Source organism: Microcebus murinus, chromosome 10, assembly GCF_040939455.1.
Source record: "Microcebus murinus isolate Inina chromosome 10, M.murinus_Inina_mat1.0, whole genome shotgun sequence".
NCBI classification, from domain to species: Eukaryota; Metazoa; Chordata; class Mammalia; order Primates; family Cheirogaleidae; genus Microcebus; species Microcebus murinus.
In genome coordinates, this window is record NC_134113.1 from 26,659,257 (window position 1) to 26,677,818 (window position 18,562).

Here is an 18,562-nt window from a genome sequence, read left to right on the forward strand (position 1 = left end):
TAACTTGCCAATAGTAAGTTTCAGATAAGTAATGACAAAATAATGTTCCAACCAAAGCAACTGTGTACTAAAATAAGAAAAATAGAACCAATGAAGATTTACAGCAGCAGTTTGGAGCTAATTTTATGAATCCTATTTTGGATAGATCTTTCACAGTTACTATGTGAAAATTTTCCTTACCTGTACTAAAAAGAGATATGCTAATTATTTTCCTAGTATTTCTATTTGTGTTGTCTATGTTTTGTTTTATAAAAGCATTTTTCTGTATAGCCTTCTAAAAGTTGTTATTTCACAGGGTTTCATCTGCCCATTATGTATGAAAAGATATATAACTGCTATTGATTTATCGGAGCATTACCAGAAAGTGCACGCTGAAAATGAAACAAGAGGACAGGAACTTCTTAATGACTCCAGTGTTACTGTGGGTCTTGTATATTTTGTTTTAGCAGCTTGGTTATGGGTTGCCCCAAATAGCTTTGTTTTTTCTTGCCTTGGTGTTGCTTAACTTTTTACGCTACAAGGGAATACGGATTGCTTTAATTATGCATGCTTTAGGAAGATTCAATAAGGAAAAGAGGCTCTTGGGAAGTCTGCTTGGTTTTTCTTACTGTTGCAGCTGTCTTTTTTTGAATTTGTAAATAAATATAAAAATTTAAGTTAATATTTTTGTATAAATTTTGCTATGAAATATAAAGTAAATGATTTTTTTCAACATTTGTAAAATATATCTTTATTATTTTGTTAATGTTTTATTAATAAATGTGTTATAGTGTTCTAGGTTAAAATGCTTTGCTCTTACATGGAAAGAAATCTTTGCATATGGACAGTTATTTTCCTTATTTGGGAAATACAGCATCAGAACTTGAATCTAAGACTGTCTCAATCTTTGTTTTAACTCCCCCAGACTTGAGGGAGGTGACTGACAGAATGTCACACTTTTATAAGTAACAGTGGATTACCCCAAAAATATTTCTCTTGGTAGTGTGGGGCTGGTACATATCTAAGGCTGAAGGTGGGAGCAAGTGAGAGGAAGTGTTGCCCATTTTTAGGCTGGAAAGAGTTTCTCAGATGATCTTGATATATCTGTTTTCTTTGAAAATCACTATGGTATTCTAAAAACAAAGAGAAACATAGCTTTTTTTTTTAGTCTTTTACAAATCTTATAAAAAGAATGCAACTTTTTGTATAATATCATGGAAGACCAAAACATATGACTTACTTTTTGTCTATGAGGCACTTGTATATAGAAGAAAACAATCCCTTCATTAGAGAACAGATCCACAAAAACGAATAAAAATAAAAACAAAAACGTCAGGAGCATTCACTTATTTAACATATTAATGGAGTACCTTTTGTGTAGCAGGTATTTTGGTAAGTAAAGGAGGTAAAAAGATACCTAAGATGTGATCTCTACCCCAGGAAGTTTCTATGCTAGTAATTATTTGCAAAAAGAGTACAATGGCTAATTCAACTTGAGGAAAGCTCAGGAAAAACTTCACAGAAACACAATTCAACCAGACATTCTCTGTAGTGGTGGGGAATGAGTGCATATTGGATGACAGCAGTGAAACTAGCCAGATTAGTGAACCAAAGTGGAGGCATAGAAGATTCTTGAAAATCTGCTTAGCATTTTACCAGTTATCATCCTTCTAGAATTTGTGGATCACCTTTTTTTCTTTATGGATTAGCCAAAATCTAAAGTAACCATCTCACCCACTTGTCACTTATTAAGAGCTTTCTTTTTAACTAAAAGGACACTTGGTATAACATAAATATCCTAAGTATTTAATATCAGGTTTTAAGATAAGTTCGTAGCTGCAGTGGATCTGAGATAGGATTATAGATAACTGAACTCTAAGAGTAAGGAATTTATTATCTTTAATCTTAAGTAAATTGTGTTTTTGGAAGTTGGTGACAAATTTGGAATAATTAAGGGAAATAAATGTAGCTGGCTATTTTTAGTATTTTATTCTTAGCTAGTAGTCCTTCTCTGGAATTTATCTATCTAACAACCTCAATCCTCTTGAAGGTATTTCAGAAAACATAAAAGGAAAAAGAGTCTCTTAAATCCAGAACTAAAGATCATGCAGTCTATTCGTGGAACATTCCTTAGGTACTCATTCTGAGCCTATTTTACTTTATTTTGAATGATGTGGTTTTTAATAATAAACTCTTTTTCTTAATCTGCCCTTTCCATCCATCACTGGCTAGCATTCTTAGAATTATTGGGCTAAGAATTTTTAGAAATGACTATTTAAATACAAAGTAGGATATAGGAAAACTACGAAATATAGATACAGGAGTTAAATAGTCTTGCCAGAATTTAATAGAGTGAAAGACACCCCTTCAGTAATTAATATTTATGTCTCTGAGACATCAGACAAAGATTTAATATCATCTATTTAAGAAGGTGAGGAAGTATATTTATTTTAGAAAGATTTATTTTTATCAGAAATGTCTCAAAATTTAAGTTTTAGTTAAATGTGCAAGTTCTAATTACATGAAAAATTCACATATGTGGGATATTTCTATAATGAAATACATATTACTGATTTCTAAAATTTCTCTTTAGGAATGAATCAGTTCTTTTTGGGATATTAACCTGGTAATATTTGGAAACCTTTTTAAGAAGGTATGGCATACCTAAATGTCATCATTAGCTTTCTGGCACTCTTAGGTATCTAGAACTAAAACTTGGAAATAGAGACAATAGTTAAAAAGCCAAAGTTGTGAAGATTAAATAGGGATGTAGACTCTGAGGAACACTTTATAATTTACTTTCTAATGACTAGCAGAAGTTGAGATGCAAAAGAGAAATGGCAGGCTAAATATTATAGGAGTTCATGTACTGTTGCACTAAAGGCATGTATTGTACAACACTTACTGGGCAGAAGATCTAAGAGTGCCAAATTAAGCATAATGTAGGGCCATATGAAACATGGTGGTAATTACGCCAGCTAGATTAACATGCAGGCTGGGAGCATTCATTCATTTAGAAGACAATGCTGAGCACCAAATATCTCTGGAGCCTATCGGTATGACTGTATTCTGATTTCCAAAGGCATATCCTCAATACTACTGTCTTTGCTTATTTCAGGAGTTTCACAGGAGATCATTGCATTCATTCACCTCTGCCCTTTACTCTGGCTCTGTGATCAGAACACACCTAGAAGCCTCCTATTTCCCAAATGTAGCATGACTGTTTGAATAGTGCTTCCCACACCTTTGTTCATGCTCCTTTGTTTGCTTAGAATGCCTGTCTTTTATCTCTGCCAGGTAATCTCCTATTCATTCTTTAGTACCTCATTCCAATATCTCACATATATACATATTTATATATACATGTTTATGTATATATACACACATACATAATTACAGCTGCAGTGAGGATGGATATGAGATACATACATAATATATACATGTGTTTGTATGTAATTTTTGGTAATTGATTAACTGCTGCCAGATACTTCTCCTGTGTTCCCATAGTCCTTTATTTATTTATTTTTTTTTGAGAAAGAGTCTCGCTTGTTGACCAGGCTAGAGTGAATGCCGTGGCGTCAGCCTAGCTCACAGCAACCTTAAACTCCTGGGCTCAAGCAATCCTTCTGCCTCAGCCTCCCGAGTAGCTGGGACTACAGGCATGTGCCACCATGCCCGGCTAATTTTCTATATATATTAGTTGGCCAATTAATTTCTTTCTATTTATAGTAGAGACGGGGTCTTGCTCTTGCTCAGGGTGGTTTCGAACTCCTGACCTCGAGCAATCCTCCCGCCTCAGCCTCCCAGAGTGCTAGGATTACAGGCGTGAGCCACCGTGCCCGGCTTCCCGTAGTCCTTTATATAGACTGGTCTTATAGCATTGTATGGTAATATTTGTCTACATATCAATATCCCCAATAATCAGTGAATCTTGTTTCTGTCACATAATGTGTATAAATGATAAATGAAGATATGCATTTTTTGCATCAGCATCCAATGAAGGAGCAGAGGTTTTATTTATTTTTAGTTTTTTACGTGATAAGAGAACTTATAGCATAGCTCATTTTGTACCATTGGAAGCTTTTCTAATCTATAAGCTGTTAAAGATCTGTTTCTTGGCAAGTTCTGCACTGCCGGGTTTATCCATATTTCAGTAAATAAATATACAATGTATCAAAATATAGTATGTTCAATACTATTTTAGCCATTAAGAGAATATAGATGAAAAGATCCAATGTCTTGTGTATTATAGTGAGTGTAGGGACTTGACAAGCTAATGGGGGTGCAGTTGGAGGAAAAAAGCAGTATGTGCAAAGGCATAGAAATTTGCAATACCATGGCTTGCTCAGGGAAACATGGGTCCTTTAGTATTGTTGAAGCGTGTTGTGTAGAGTGAGAGTTGTCTGGAGATCAGACTGCATAGGCCACTAGGGGAGTGGTCAGGTAAGACCTTACTGATGATAAGGGTTAGTGAAGAATATTGAAGAATCTATTTTAGAAAGATTCCTCTGGCAGCTGTGTGGAAGATTAATTAGGGAGAGGGAAGAGTACATACGTTATTGTAGTAGTCTGGACAAGAGATACTAAGTGCCTGAACATGGACAGCTGCAGTGAGGATGGAGATGAGAAGATGGAAAGGAGAAATGTTCAGGCTTTGTGTTTTATTAGAAATGAGACTGAGGGAGAATAGTTTAGCATAATATTTAGGTTTCTAGTTTAGATGATGGATGGATATTGGTGAGAAAAGGAGGTTTGGGAAATGAATTGAGTCTTGGACTTTTTGTATTTTAAATGCGTATAGGATGCATGTAGAGATAGATGTTGGTTATAAAGATCCAGAAGAATTCTGTAGAGAGTTCTTGGCTAGTCATATAAATTTGGGAGTCATTGGCATGTAAGTGATAGCTGAAACTATTTGCATCATTATAAACCAAGGAGAATATTGAGTCAGAAGAGGGGAGGTCCTTGAAAGAGCCTTGGAGAAGAGTGACTTTTCAAGAGAAATGCATTTTGGTTTTTGTAGAATAAAGAGAGGATGATCATTCTTATATATAAAAGCTGTATGTTCCCATAAAACAAAACTTACTTTCCATAGAACTTTCAAAGTCATGATGTATTTACTTGTTGCTCACAGCATGAAAATACACTGAAGCACACCACCCTCACACACATTCCATTCTATTTTTGTATCTGTCATAGAGGGACATTTTAGAATTATAATGTACTTGTTAAAAGCAAAACAAGCTTATTTCTTGCCACCTTGAGTTAGCAGAATTGTATCTGTAATAACTTTATCACATTTTTGCTAATCACTATTTTGTTTTGCATTTAATGAATGAAATAAAATATTCTTTATTAAATACTCCTGTAGAATAGATTCTACAAGGATATTCTTGTAGAGTACAGTGAAAGATGGGCTGGTAGTGTTTTCAGAATTGACATCTGGTAATATTTTTAAAAAGTACATTTGTGGAGTAAAGCCTCCTTAAAACCCTTGGTGTAGGGCATATATATCTGAGTGTTTGTGTGTATGTAAGTGTGAGGAATTACTACTTTATTATCTATAAAAATTTTTGAATGTAAATAATTTAAAGAGTAATTCAAAGTCGAGAGAGATTTCCATTGTATATTGGGTTGATGATGCTGAAAAAATATTTAATATTTTGAATATGACTGACAGTTTGAAGGATAAGAAATTGAGTAAATAATTTTCTATAGGACCAACAGACAATTTGAGATAAAGCTATATTACCCTTTGATTTGCTAATTCACTTTGTACTCAGGTGCTACAATGTCAGCTTTAAAGCCATCTGGTTAATCATTAATTCAGTTTCATGAACTAAGGTATTTTTTCATATATATATATATTTGTACACACATATATATTCTGCCTCCTCAGTTCTTTGAAGGCTGAGGCTTTGTTTTACCATTTATATCTTCCACAGAACTATTACAACACTTGAAATAATAATCAACTAATATTTATTGAATAAAGTCACTAAAAAGTTAGCATATAAAAGAGTTTATTTTAAGGAAGTCACTTATAAGGGTAAGTAAATGAGTTCAAGAGGTAGTGTAGCATTCTGGAAAGAGCATGGGATTTATCCAACAGACCTGTGTGTATCCTGGTTTAGTTAGGTTTGTGACCTTAGGAAAGTCATTTAACTCTTCTGTGGTTTAATTTCTTCTTCTGTAAAATGGTAGTAATAATACTTACTAATAAAGAGTTGTGAGATTTACATGAGATTATATAGGGAAAGTGCCTGGCATATAGTATGGACTCAATAAAAAAATAGTCATTATTATTATTACATATTCCATCCTACATTTAACAATGATCTATACCAGTGCTTCTCAAATATTTTTGATGGCAACCACTTAAGAAATATACTTTTTTGTTATCACCCAAAACAAAAGCTAGTAAAACATTATTTATCCTTAGTAGACTATTATTAAAAAAAAGTTCCAGCCCAAGAGATTGATTTCATGATTCATTGCAACTGCAAATTTATAAAACATGGATCTATATAGCATATTTAACATAGCACTCTAGTTGATAGTCTTAACTGTATAGTAATTCTGGGATTAATTATAAGTTTTTATATTTCATGGGACTGTACATTAATTTTAGACTTTCACTGTGTTAACCTTAGGTTAGCAAGGAAATTTACTGACTAGAATATTTCTCTATCATTGTAGATATATGAACTTTGTGGCAATTATGAATGATTTATTGTATTACTTTTTTCCCTTCAGTGATCAGAGTGTGTCATCTTCTTAATTTTTTGGTTAGCATTTCTATGAAGTAGATTGAAGCAGGTATTATTTTATAAATGGGGATATCTGGAAAGAAGAAGAATATGATGATAAATCTTTTCAATTAATCTTCTGGATTAGAACTTCTCAAATTAGAATTTGGTATTCTAGCCATTAATTTATTCAACTTAAAAGATGGTTGCAGGGGTTTTCTCTGTATTTTGTAAACGTCCACCAGAATAGACAGTGAAGTACCTTTGCATGATACTGGAATTTGGGATTAATGCCATAAATTAAAATTTACTTAGTGGCACCATTGGTAAGGATAAGACATTTGACCATATTTCATAACATGCAAATTGTGGTTTTGCAATATTAAAATGCTATTTTGAAACTTTTGTTCTGCTTCTTTCTATAGGGCTTCATATGTCCCCAATGTATGAAATCTCTTGGATCTGCTGATGAACTTTTCAAACACTATGAAGCAGTTCATGATGCTGGTAATGATTCAAGTCATGGAGGAGAGGCTAATATTGCTTTGAAGCGGTACAGTATGATAATTTTGAAGTTAATATTGTTATAGAATATGCATATGATATTATGGTTTAATCATGATTAATTAGTTTATGAAAGTGGTAATTTTTTGTATTTAATTTCAATCTGTCCTCATTTAGTATGGCCTTCCTCCCTTATTATTACAACCTATTTAGTCCTTGATCAGCAACTATCTATACCAGCATCTACAACATGGTACAGAACTTATATTTTTATTTTTTATTTATTTATTTTTTTTGAGATTGGGTCTCTCTCTGTCACCTAGAGTGCAGTGGCATCATCATAGCTCACAGCAACCTCAAACTTCTGGGCTCAGGGATCCATCTGTCTCAGCCCCCCAAATAGCTGGGACTATAGATGTGTGCCACCATTCTCGACTAAATATTTTTTTAGAGATGGAGTCTCTCTATGTTGCCCAGGCTGGTCTTGAACTCCTGGCCACAAGCGATCCTCCAACCTTGGCTTCCCAAAGTGCTGGGATTATAGGCATGAGCCACTATACCTGGCCAGAGGTTATATTTTTTTTTTTTTTTTTTTTTTTTTTTTGAGACAGAGTCTCACTTTGTTGCCCAGGCTAGAGTGAGTGCCGTGGCGTCAGCCTGGCTCACAGCAACCTCAATCTCCTGGGCTCAAGCAATCCTTCTGCCTCAGCCTCCCAAGTAGCTGGGACTACAGGCATGCGCCACCATGCCCGGCTAATGTTTTGTATATATATATATATATTTTAGTTGGTCAATTAATTTCTTTCTATTTTTGGTAGAGACGGGGTCTCGCTCAGGCTGGTTTCGAACTCCTGACCTTGAGCGATCCGCCCGCCTCAGCCTCCCAAAGTGCTAGGATTACAGGCGTGAGCCACCACGCCCGGCCAGAGGTTATATTTTTAATGGAGATTGTGAGTTAACAAAATAACGTTAAATTATATTTAACATATTCTGCTTAATAAAGAATGATATGCTTTGTTTAAATAGTTTTATAGCAAGTTGCTAAAATAATGAATTTAGCCAAGAATTAAAATTTAATTTTTAATTTAAATTTTAAAAATGTCATTTATAATCGTCAATATGATAATAAGCACACGTACACATTGTGCTTTTTAGCAGTTTAGCCTGATCATTTTGAGAGCTAAAACTAAACTAAAATATAACTACTTAGAGCATCATCCAACAATATAACTTTGCTTTTCTTCTGCTATTTTGGAAATGCTCATCTTTTTTTTTTTTGAGACAGAGTCTCACTTTGTTGCCCAGGCTAGAGTGAGTGCCGTGGCGTCAGCCTGGCTCACAGCAACCTCAAACTCCTGGGCTCAGCAATCCTACTGCCTCAGCCTCCCGAGTAGCTGGGACTACAGGCATGCGCCACCATGCCCGGCTAATTTTTTGTATATATATATATTTTTAGTTGGCCAATTAATTTCTTTCTATTTTTGGTAGAGACGGGGTCTCGCTCAGGCTGGTTTCGAACTCCTGACCTTGAGCAATCCGCCCGTCTTGGCCTCCCAAAGTGCTAGGATTACAGGCGTGAGCCACCGCGCCCGGCCTGAAAATGCTCATCTTTTACCCACGCTGGGGAATAAAGCTTGATTTCATTCTACTTATAAAAAAATATTTTTTTCATGCTTTCCTTGAAAAAAATACTTCTTGTTTGATTAGTCTGCTGTAACACAAAAATACTATATAGAGAAAAAGTATGGTAATTATATAACTTTATGGTCAGTAGGTAATACAGAACTATAAAATATAGTTCTTTTAATTTATTAAAATATGTGGGAAAACCAGTGCTTTGGGGAAGAATGGATCTTTCTTTTTACATGACTATTAATGCTCTTTCCTTTATAAGTTAATAATTTTGGCTAGTATTCTTGTCATTTGTTAGGAAATAGATAAAATATATGTACTTATCTTAAATCACATTATAAATGTTGTTGTATTTAATATCGACTTAACAGAGTTGCATTTTCAGCTAAAAATTAGACTGTGTTCAATATATGAACTTTCAACATAAAAGCATCCACAGTCTTCCCTTATTCTTAACTTTTCATTTAGTGTTTAGTTAGCTGACTGACTTCTGCCCTACCATTCTCCTAAAATTTCTCCTTCAAAGGCCAATAGTAACCTGGATTATTTTCAGTTGTTATTTTACTTAACATCAATTTGTGTTACCTATTACTGTCTAACAATCCACCCAGAGCTTATAGAAGTTTGAAACTATAACAGTTTATTGCTTCTCATGATTCTTTAACTGAATGGTTCTTCTGTTTAAGTGATGAAGTCTGTGGTTCTAGGAAAGCCAGAAGGTCAATATGGCCAAACATTCATGGTTGGACGTTGGTGTTGGATGCTGGCTGGGAGCTCAGCTGGGGATATAGGCCATGGGCCTCGGTTCTCTTTCATATGGGCCTCTCTATGTGGCTGCTTGGACTTAATAAACCGATAGTTGGATTCCAAGAGGGAAGCAGCAGAAACTTCCAGTCTTCTTTAGGCCTCATTCAAAAGTGTCAAGAGCACCACATCCTCCACATTCTATTGGTTAATGTAGTCACAGAGCCAGGTCAGATTGAAGAGGCCTGGAAGTAAACTTTGTCTTTCCATGGAGCAGTGGACTTTGCATATAGGAAGGGAAGAACTTGATGGCAGTCATCTTTGTAGATGGTCTACCACAACCTCTGCAAAATTTGACTCTGCTAGCTCTTTTTCCTTCTAGTCTTCTGAGATAACATACCGTTGTGATTATTTTTTTCTTGATCTGTTTTGCGTGCTGCTCTTCCTCTATATGACTGACCTAGGATAATATACACATCCATGTCTTCCTCTTAAACTACATCTCCAACGTAGATTTATCTCCTAAATTGCCTGCTAGGTATCTTCTGTTAGATGTTCCAAGGCATCTCATCACTGAAATTTTATAAACAGAATTCATTATATTTTCTTCTAAACCTATTCCTTATCTACTGTTACTTCTTTTGGTGATTGGCAGCATTATCTGATCACCTAGTTGCTAAAGCCAGAAAATTTGGTATGCTCATTTTTACACATCTTCCCCTGCTTCCTCCATCTGATTTATCACAAAGTTAATTCTGTTTTTTTGACAGCTCTCATAATTTTTCCATCCTCACTGCTACAGCTTATTTTATTTAGGCCTTATCATATCTCACTCAATAATATTTTTCACTATTTATATTTGGCTCTCTGTATTTAGTCTGTACTCCTCCAATTAATTCTCCATATTGCTGCTAGAATAATATTCTTAAAATACAAATTTGATTGCTGTTCCTCTAAATCTGGGGTCCTCAAGCTATTTAAACGGGGGTCCAGTTCACTATCCCACAGACCGTTGGAGAGTGTGCACTGTGGGCCCAGGACAAGTCAGATGCTAAGCAGGACAGGCAGTTGCGGCAAAAACACCCGGCGGGCTGGAAAAATGTCCTAGGTGGGCAGCATGTGGCCCGTGGGCCGTGGTTTGAGGATGCCTCCTCTAAATAATCACTTTTACTGGTTTCTCATTGCTTATGTGGGATAGTAAGTCTTTTCCATTTTTATCTCTTATTGTCTCTCCTCTTCCTGTCTTCCTACACCTCTCTAGTTTCTGACAATTATATTCTACTCCTCCAACACATTGGATAATATACGACTATGGGCAGGATATGTCTTTTAGATCAAAAGTCTAAATGCCTTGAGTGGATCATAAAACCTTTTTGCTTTAAAACTCTCTGTTCAATAGTTTTCATGTGAATTCCTTCAACATTGATCAAATATATGAAAATTGATGCATTAGTAGTTTATTTAGATGATTTTTAAATATATGTATGTAAATGGCAGGTACCTAGAACAAAATTCAAATGTTTCTAAAAAGTTTATAGTGAAAATTAAGCCTTTTCCCTAGCCTCTTACTTTGTTTTCATCAGTTTCTTGTATGTTCTTCCAAAGCTAGTCTATACATGTGTATGCATATGCCTATCTGTGTACATATAAATATATAAATATCTGTAATTACATAAAAATGGCAATTCTACATTGTTAAATACCTTTTGCTTCCCTCTGTATCTTATAGATTCGTTCACATCAATGCAGACCGAGCTGTCTCATTCTTTTTAATGATAGTGTGGAATTTTATTCTTGTGTTGGTGACTAGGATATTTTCACTATTTTGCACTTATGAGATTGTGGTATATATCCTTGTGGAGATGTGTACATGTTTGAGTATATCTGTAAGATAAGTTTCAATCCAATAGGGAAAAATGTGTTTTTGACATCCAGAATAATAATCCTAAATGTGTTTTCCTATGAAATCTCTCTCCTGTATTAGGGCCTAGAGTGGTTGGTTCACCGTCTTTTTCAGTCTTACTCTTAGGTGAGGGGAACAGAATTTGAGAAGGTTTTCACACAGGAAAGAGCAGTCACACTCAAGGATGAAAGAAGCCACTATTGTTAGAGCTAAATGAATGAAGGAGCAAGTGATAAGGCAGGAACTAGATGTGCATATTTTATAGTCCTTGCTAATGAGTTTAGATTGTATGCTAACTGCAGGAGAAACCCATTGATACTTATTATTAGTAAATTAATGAGAGACATTTTGCTTCTGGCTCAGACACTTGGCAGTCCAGTAATATGATTATTTTCTGAGAAAATGTTTTTTCATTTATAACCAATGAGCCAATAACCAATAACCAATTTTATTTAAAATAAAATTATTTTTCAAAGGACTTTATATATATGCCATTATATGTAAACTCTTCAGTTTTTTAAGAATTGAAAAAACTAAAATATTAATATATAGTTACTAGCCATGATTTTTTAAGAGACCAGTTAATTAATGAATATTAACTATTAATTCCTTCCCCCCCATATATGTTTAGAGATGATATAACACTACTCAGACAAGAGGTCCAAGATCTACAGGCTTCACTTAAGGTAAGAATAAAAATGATAATACTTGTTTATTTTCAATGTTTCTGATAATAAGTCTTTTAAAATTTACTAATTAAAAATCTTTTTCATTAGGAAGAAAAATGGTACTCAGAAGAACTAAAGAAAGAATTAGAGAAATATCAAGGGCTGCAGCAGCAAGTAATTGCTTTTAAATACTTAAAACACATTTATTAGCTATTTATTTTTATGTTGAACGTTAAGCTTAATACCTTTTTGTAAGCAGGTGGCCTGATATAAATAACTTCCTAATTTGTTTCTCTGTATTTAATAGCCACAGTATAAATTCTTTGTAATTTTAATGAATGCAAACAAATACATGGGGAGTGAAGATAATTTTTTAAAGGTGTCCCATTAAGACTCAGTGTTACAGGCCAGGCGCGCTCACGCCTGTAATCCTAGCACTCTGGGAGGCTGAGGTGGGCGGATTGCTCGAGGTCAGGAGTTTGAAAGAATCAGTGTTACTTATTGCTTTTCTATACCAGGTGATGTTAATCTAATTTTTTGACAGTCTAGATAAATGGCTAAATAATATAGGTTCAAACAGTACTGAATCTCTTCAAAGTATTTGTATTTGTGACAAGTTGGAAATGACTAAAATATTTATTAGAGAGAATAAATATTTGGTCTATTTGGTCGAGAAAGAAATATTATGAGTTATTTATGTTAGTGAAGATTGTTTAAAAACTGGGAAAACTGTTCTGTTAACAATGCTAGGTTTTAAAAATAACTGAATAAAAATGTCTATATATATGTGCACACACACACACACATATACTGTATGACTTTATGACATAAAAATAATACATAGGAAAAACCAAAAGAAAATCACTGTCTTATAGAAAGTGGTTATCTCTGGGTGGGGTTATTTTGATATTTTAGATTCTTTACAGTTTAATGTATTTTCCAAATAAGATATCAAATCTTATTACTTACTACTACTCAGCTTCTCTAACTGGGGATTCTCTCAACATTAAAGAAGTTTTTAGTAATCTAACATACTTATATTTTATTTACTCATGTTTTGTATAGATGCCATTAACAATTACTCAAATATGGGTTATATTTCTGTACTTTAAAACAGAGGAAATTATTTACTACATTTGAGATGATTATTTTACATTTGATACATTTAATTAAATTCTCTACCATTTAAGGTGTAAATTACTTGGCAGAAAACTTACCTTTGGGGAAAATGTATTTTAAATACTGACAATTCTTAGCAGTCAATATGTGTAAGTCTAGGTATAGAAAGTCAGGTAGAGTATGAAATGCCTTATTAAACTCTTTCAGATGTGTATAATTCTTTAAAATATGAAAATAATGTCAACATTATATATTATTTTGTTCCTAATGCATGTGACAAATTAAAGCTTATGGAATATGTTCTTTATTTCTGCTTCTTTTAAAGATAATTTATGATCCTGAATTAAAATTTAATGCTTTCAAAGCCACATTTTTTAGTAGTGATAGTTTTTTTTTTTCTTTTAGAGATTTTGTCAAGTCTGTAGAGTAGTGATAGTTTGATGGCATAATTTAACTTATGCAAATTTTCAAATATTATAGTTGTTTTATATAGTTACAATAAGGAGATGACCAAAGTGTGATTTCACAAATCACATGGTTTAGAGCCATACAAATATAAAAATTTCTAAGGTTTACAAGGCTTGAAGTGAGGGAGAATAACATAAATCTCAAAGGGAATTATCAATAGATGAGGTGCACATAACCACATAGTGAGTTCCACAATTATTAGCGTCTAGTTACTCTATTAGGATAGAAGCAGGCCTTTGTGGAAAGTAAAGTCTGATTAAAGTTTGAAGTGTACCATTTTATTTTTTATTTTTTTGGAGACAGAGTTTCACTTTGTTGCCCAGGCTAGAATGAGTGCCATGGTGTCAGCCTAGCTCACAGCAACCTCAAACTCCTAGGCTCAAGCGATCCTCTTGCCTCAGCCTCCCGAGTGGCTGGGACTACAGTCATGTGCCACCATGCCCGGCTAATTTTTTCTATATATATTAGTTGGCCAATTAATTTCTTTCTATTTATAGTAGAGACAGGGTCTGGCTCTTGCTCAGGCTGGTTTCGAACTCCTGACCTTGAGCCATCTGCCTGCCTCGGCCTCCCAGAGTGCTAGGATTACAGGCGTGAGACACCTCGCCCGGCCTGAAGTATACCATTTTAAATGAGTGGTTCCTTTGGTGAGATGGTGTCTAAAACAGTGGAGATCTGTGAGGACAGGGATCCCTCACTGTTAGAGGGCGATACAGGTGTTGGCAGGTGTGACTTGAAAGCTCAAAGGCTAATGGGCTGGAGTGTGGCCCTGTCACAGCCTAAGCCCTAAGCCGTCAGTCTCAGAGAAGCAGCTGACAGAGTGCAGCATGCAACGGCCTAAGCTCTCAGTGTCTGTCAAACTCTTAGGTTTATGTGTATTTTGAAGGCCAGTAGTTGATGTCAGTAGTTCCCCATATGGGGAATGAAAAGGTCAGATGTAACATTCCCAAGGGGAGGGGAAGTTCACTCCAAGTTCTCGCTTATGGGGTCTTACAGGCATCACATGCTCAAATGGAGGGAGATAACATTCCAAAGTTCTTATTATAGCAATATATATATTATCCACATGGCAAACTATGCTAAGTGTTTGGAATTATTTCAAAATGACGTAGCAATAGGACTGAATCTTGCCTGCTGACTTAAGCATTTGTTTTAGAATCTATATTTATATTTGTAACAATTTATACTGTTTATTACTGAATTTACGGAATTTAAGATGTCATCTGTTGTAAGACCCAGAATAATTTTATATATATTACTATACAAAAAAAAAAATCTACCTAAGAACCAGTGAACTGAATGAAGTTAGATCATTATGCTTGTCTGCCTACTGGTGGTACTTTGTAGGGCTGAAAGGATGGGAACCATCAAACTTTAATTTTTGCCAAAATCTTGCTACTTACCTGATAGAATGTGACTCAGAGATTTTTAACATTGGCAATTGTTAACAGTATTGTCTTTTCCTTTTAATCCTTTTGTTTATATCTTTTGTTTTCATTGAGGAGGCCAAACCTGATGGATTGTCGACTGATTCATCAGCAGGTAAGTTTACTTGAAAGCAGATACTTTTTCAGTTTTCTTTTTTATCATACTTCTTTTCTTTTTTTTTTTTTTTGATGCTTGCTAAATTAATTTCGTTTTGTGGTTATAATTTATGCTTCTAAAACAGTGGAGATAATGGTCATATTCTAGGTTTAGAAAGCTACATATGAACTTTATGATTTAATCAGTCAACAAAAATTTTAGTGTTTTGTAGTTCATTATAATCTGAAGTTAGGCAAACTTTTGGAATATTACATTAATATGGTTGTTTAATGAAAATTTAAGTCTATCTTAAGAGTGAGATAGTCTTTGGCCCTTGAGGTAAATTGATGAAGCTAGCATCTTTTAAACATCTTTAACTGGAGGTTAATGAGGTTAGCCATTACATTTAATTTCTCTCTGAATTCTCTTTTCTCTATGATGAAGTATTAGGAGTTGACTACATATTTTCACTAATTTTTTCAAGACCTTAATTGCTCTTAACCATTTCTAATTTCATCTTGCCTTATCACTGATTTTATCAGAGGATCAGAATATATTCATTTTTGGTCAATTGACAGATGTAGGAAAATAACTGAATTGTGAAATCAAAATAAATTTTAAACAAATATTCATAGATTATTTGGTGGCGATTCTAAATATTCCTTTCATTTGTTCTATGTGTTTGTAAATTATGACTTAAATGAATCAGATTTGCTTAGTTCTTGAAATGTGAAAATATTCTACTTATAATTGGATTAACAGACTCATGTTTTCTATTGTTTATATGTCTATTATCTTTACTACTATAACAATTACAAATTATAACAATTTACCATATGTAATTAACATTGTATTTGAATAACTGCTACACTTTTTTGCAGAACTACAATCTTTGGAACAACAATTAGAAGAAGCCCAAACAGAAAATTTTAATATTAAGCAAATGAAAGACTTATTTGAGCAGAAAGCTGCCCAACTTGCTACTGAAATTGCAGGTAAATTGAGTCAGAATTTTTTAGCCAGTAAATTAGTCTTATCACACTTTTGCCATTAAATACCCTAGAAATAGACATATCACCTTAGTGTGATAAAACATTTGTTAAACACTATAGTGGTGATTAATGGAATTTAATGATATTAGAGTTGCTATGTAAATTATTTTATTATCCTCCTTTCTCCCTTCAAAGGACTGGTTTTTCTCTAAATTCTACTTACAGTTTAGAGAAGATAAAATTTTTTGTGGTATGCTTAAAGATTAAAAAGCAACATTTTAAAGAAGTGAATTAAATACTATAGATTTAACATTCGCTTATGCTATCAATTACATTTTTAACACTATATGCTTTTAGCAAATAATTATATGTAATTAAGTATACATTAAAATGGTAATTAGTAAATTAGGGTTGGGTAGAATTTATGTAGACAAAAACATTTCATTATTTTTAAGTTCATCATTCAATGTAATCAGAAGTATAGATTTGTTGTATACATTTATGATTATTTACAGTATGTGAATTTGAATTTGAATGGTATATAGATATGCAGAGTACTATATAGGAACTTATAAAACTATTCTTCCCTAGAGTTAATGTCATGAAACTAATGTTCATATAACTATCTTTAATTAGATATAAAGTCAAAATATGATGAAGAAAGGAGTCTTCGAGAAGCTGCCGAACAAAAAGCGACACATCTGACAGAAGAATTAAACAAAGAGGCAACTATAATTCAAGATCTGAAGACTGAACTGGTAATTTAGGAACCATTTATTGAGATGGATTTTTATACTTTTCTAAATTAAAAATGAAATACATACTCTGAAGAAAAAATTTTTAAAAATTTTAGTTTGAGTGAAATGGAAGAAATAAAAATTCACTATATTGTACCACCTACATATATAAACTATATATGATTTTTTAAAATAAAAATGGAATATTTTGGTGTATACCTTAGTGTTCTAACATTTTTATTGTTTCTATCTAAATATTATCTGTCATTCTAGTAGTTTCTATATCTGCATCTCTGATCTTGATCTTCCTTTGCACTTTAGTTTTATAAATCCACCTACTTTTAGTATAATTCTGATTGAATTTCTAGCTATCATTTTTAACACTCTTCTCAGGCTTAACAATCTTGAATCTGTCCTTGACTTCTTTTTTCCCTTTATTTAGGCGGATAGATATCAGTGTTCCATGTTTGGAGTCCAAAAATTGATATTAAAGATTGTTTTCATTTTAATTTCTTTGTAGTGAAACTATTTTAAATATGCATATTATTTTAGTTTTTCACTGTAATTTTTAATCAAAATGTGTTGTTTCACAGCTTCAGAGACCTGGTATAGAAGATGTTGCTGTGCTGAAGAAAGAACTAGTCCAAGTTCAAACACTGATGGATAACATGACCTTGGAACGTGAGAAAGAATCTGAAAAACTAAAAGATGACTGCAAAAAGTTACAAGCAGAATATGCTAACTCAGAGGTAATGAAGTTGAGTGTGCTTAAATGTGATCAATATTAGCTTGATTAGTGCATACTATAGGATAAAGCCAGGGTTTGAGATTTTTCTGAGTGGTCTGTTATAAACACAATATTTGTCTTTCTTTCATTTGATCTGAGTAATATTAGTCTGTAGTTAATGTGGTCTGATATTCAAAATGTTTTACTTTCACTTTATCAAGCTAGACACTTGGAGAGGAATGTTTGCTTTAAAAGATTATTATTTTATTTAATAAATGATGTATATTGTGGAGAGATGATATTTAAAGTTAAATTTACTCAAAGCTAGTTGATAAATGGTAATTGAGTAAAGGAATAATGATAGCATTTTCTACAATTGTATTGTCAATGTTTAGAAAAAACATTTAGGAAAGACTTATTTGCTTATAATCTTATTTCTAACTGATACACATTGCATTATGTATTTGAAAGATGTTTTAAAAATTATCTAGTCTAACATTTCATCCAAGACTCCCCTTTGAAGCAACCTTGATAAAGTGATCCACAACCCTTGCTAGGTGGTATTGGGTATGCATATTTCTTTAGAAGTCAGCTTTTCTATTGAGTTGACATTGTTTCCTTGTAATTTATATGCACTGGTTCTAGTTCTCTCCTCAGGAATTGCACAGAATAAATTTTTCCTCTTTCCACACGAGATATTTGAAGATTCTTCATATTTACCCTGAGGTTTTTTCTCTTCCAGGATAAACATTCTCAGTTCCTTTTACTATTTCTCATGTGACATGTCTTTGGCCTGTAAATCTCTTATTTAATTAT

At 33.4% G+C, this 18,562-nt stretch overlaps 1 protein-coding gene across 1 annotated transcript in view; it reads left to right on the forward strand.

The window, feature by feature from the left end:
• The window catches only part of EEA1 (early endosome antigen 1), a 119,876-nt gene that overhangs the window by 33,406 nt on the left and 67,908 nt on the right, over positions 1–18,562 (forward strand). The window contains exons 3-9 of the mRNA XM_012775252.3: positions 7,154–7,281; positions 12,143–12,197; positions 12,288–12,353; positions 15,269–15,308; positions 16,172–16,285; positions 16,919–17,040; positions 17,613–17,768. Coding sequence (XP_012630706.2) covers positions 7,154–7,281; positions 12,143–12,197; positions 12,288–12,353; positions 15,269–15,308; positions 16,172–16,285; positions 16,919–17,040; positions 17,613–17,768 — 681 coding nt within the window. The remainder of the gene's footprint in view (positions 1–7,153; positions 7,282–12,142; positions 12,198–12,287; positions 12,354–15,268; positions 15,309–16,171; positions 16,286–16,918; positions 17,041–17,612; positions 17,769–18,562) is intronic.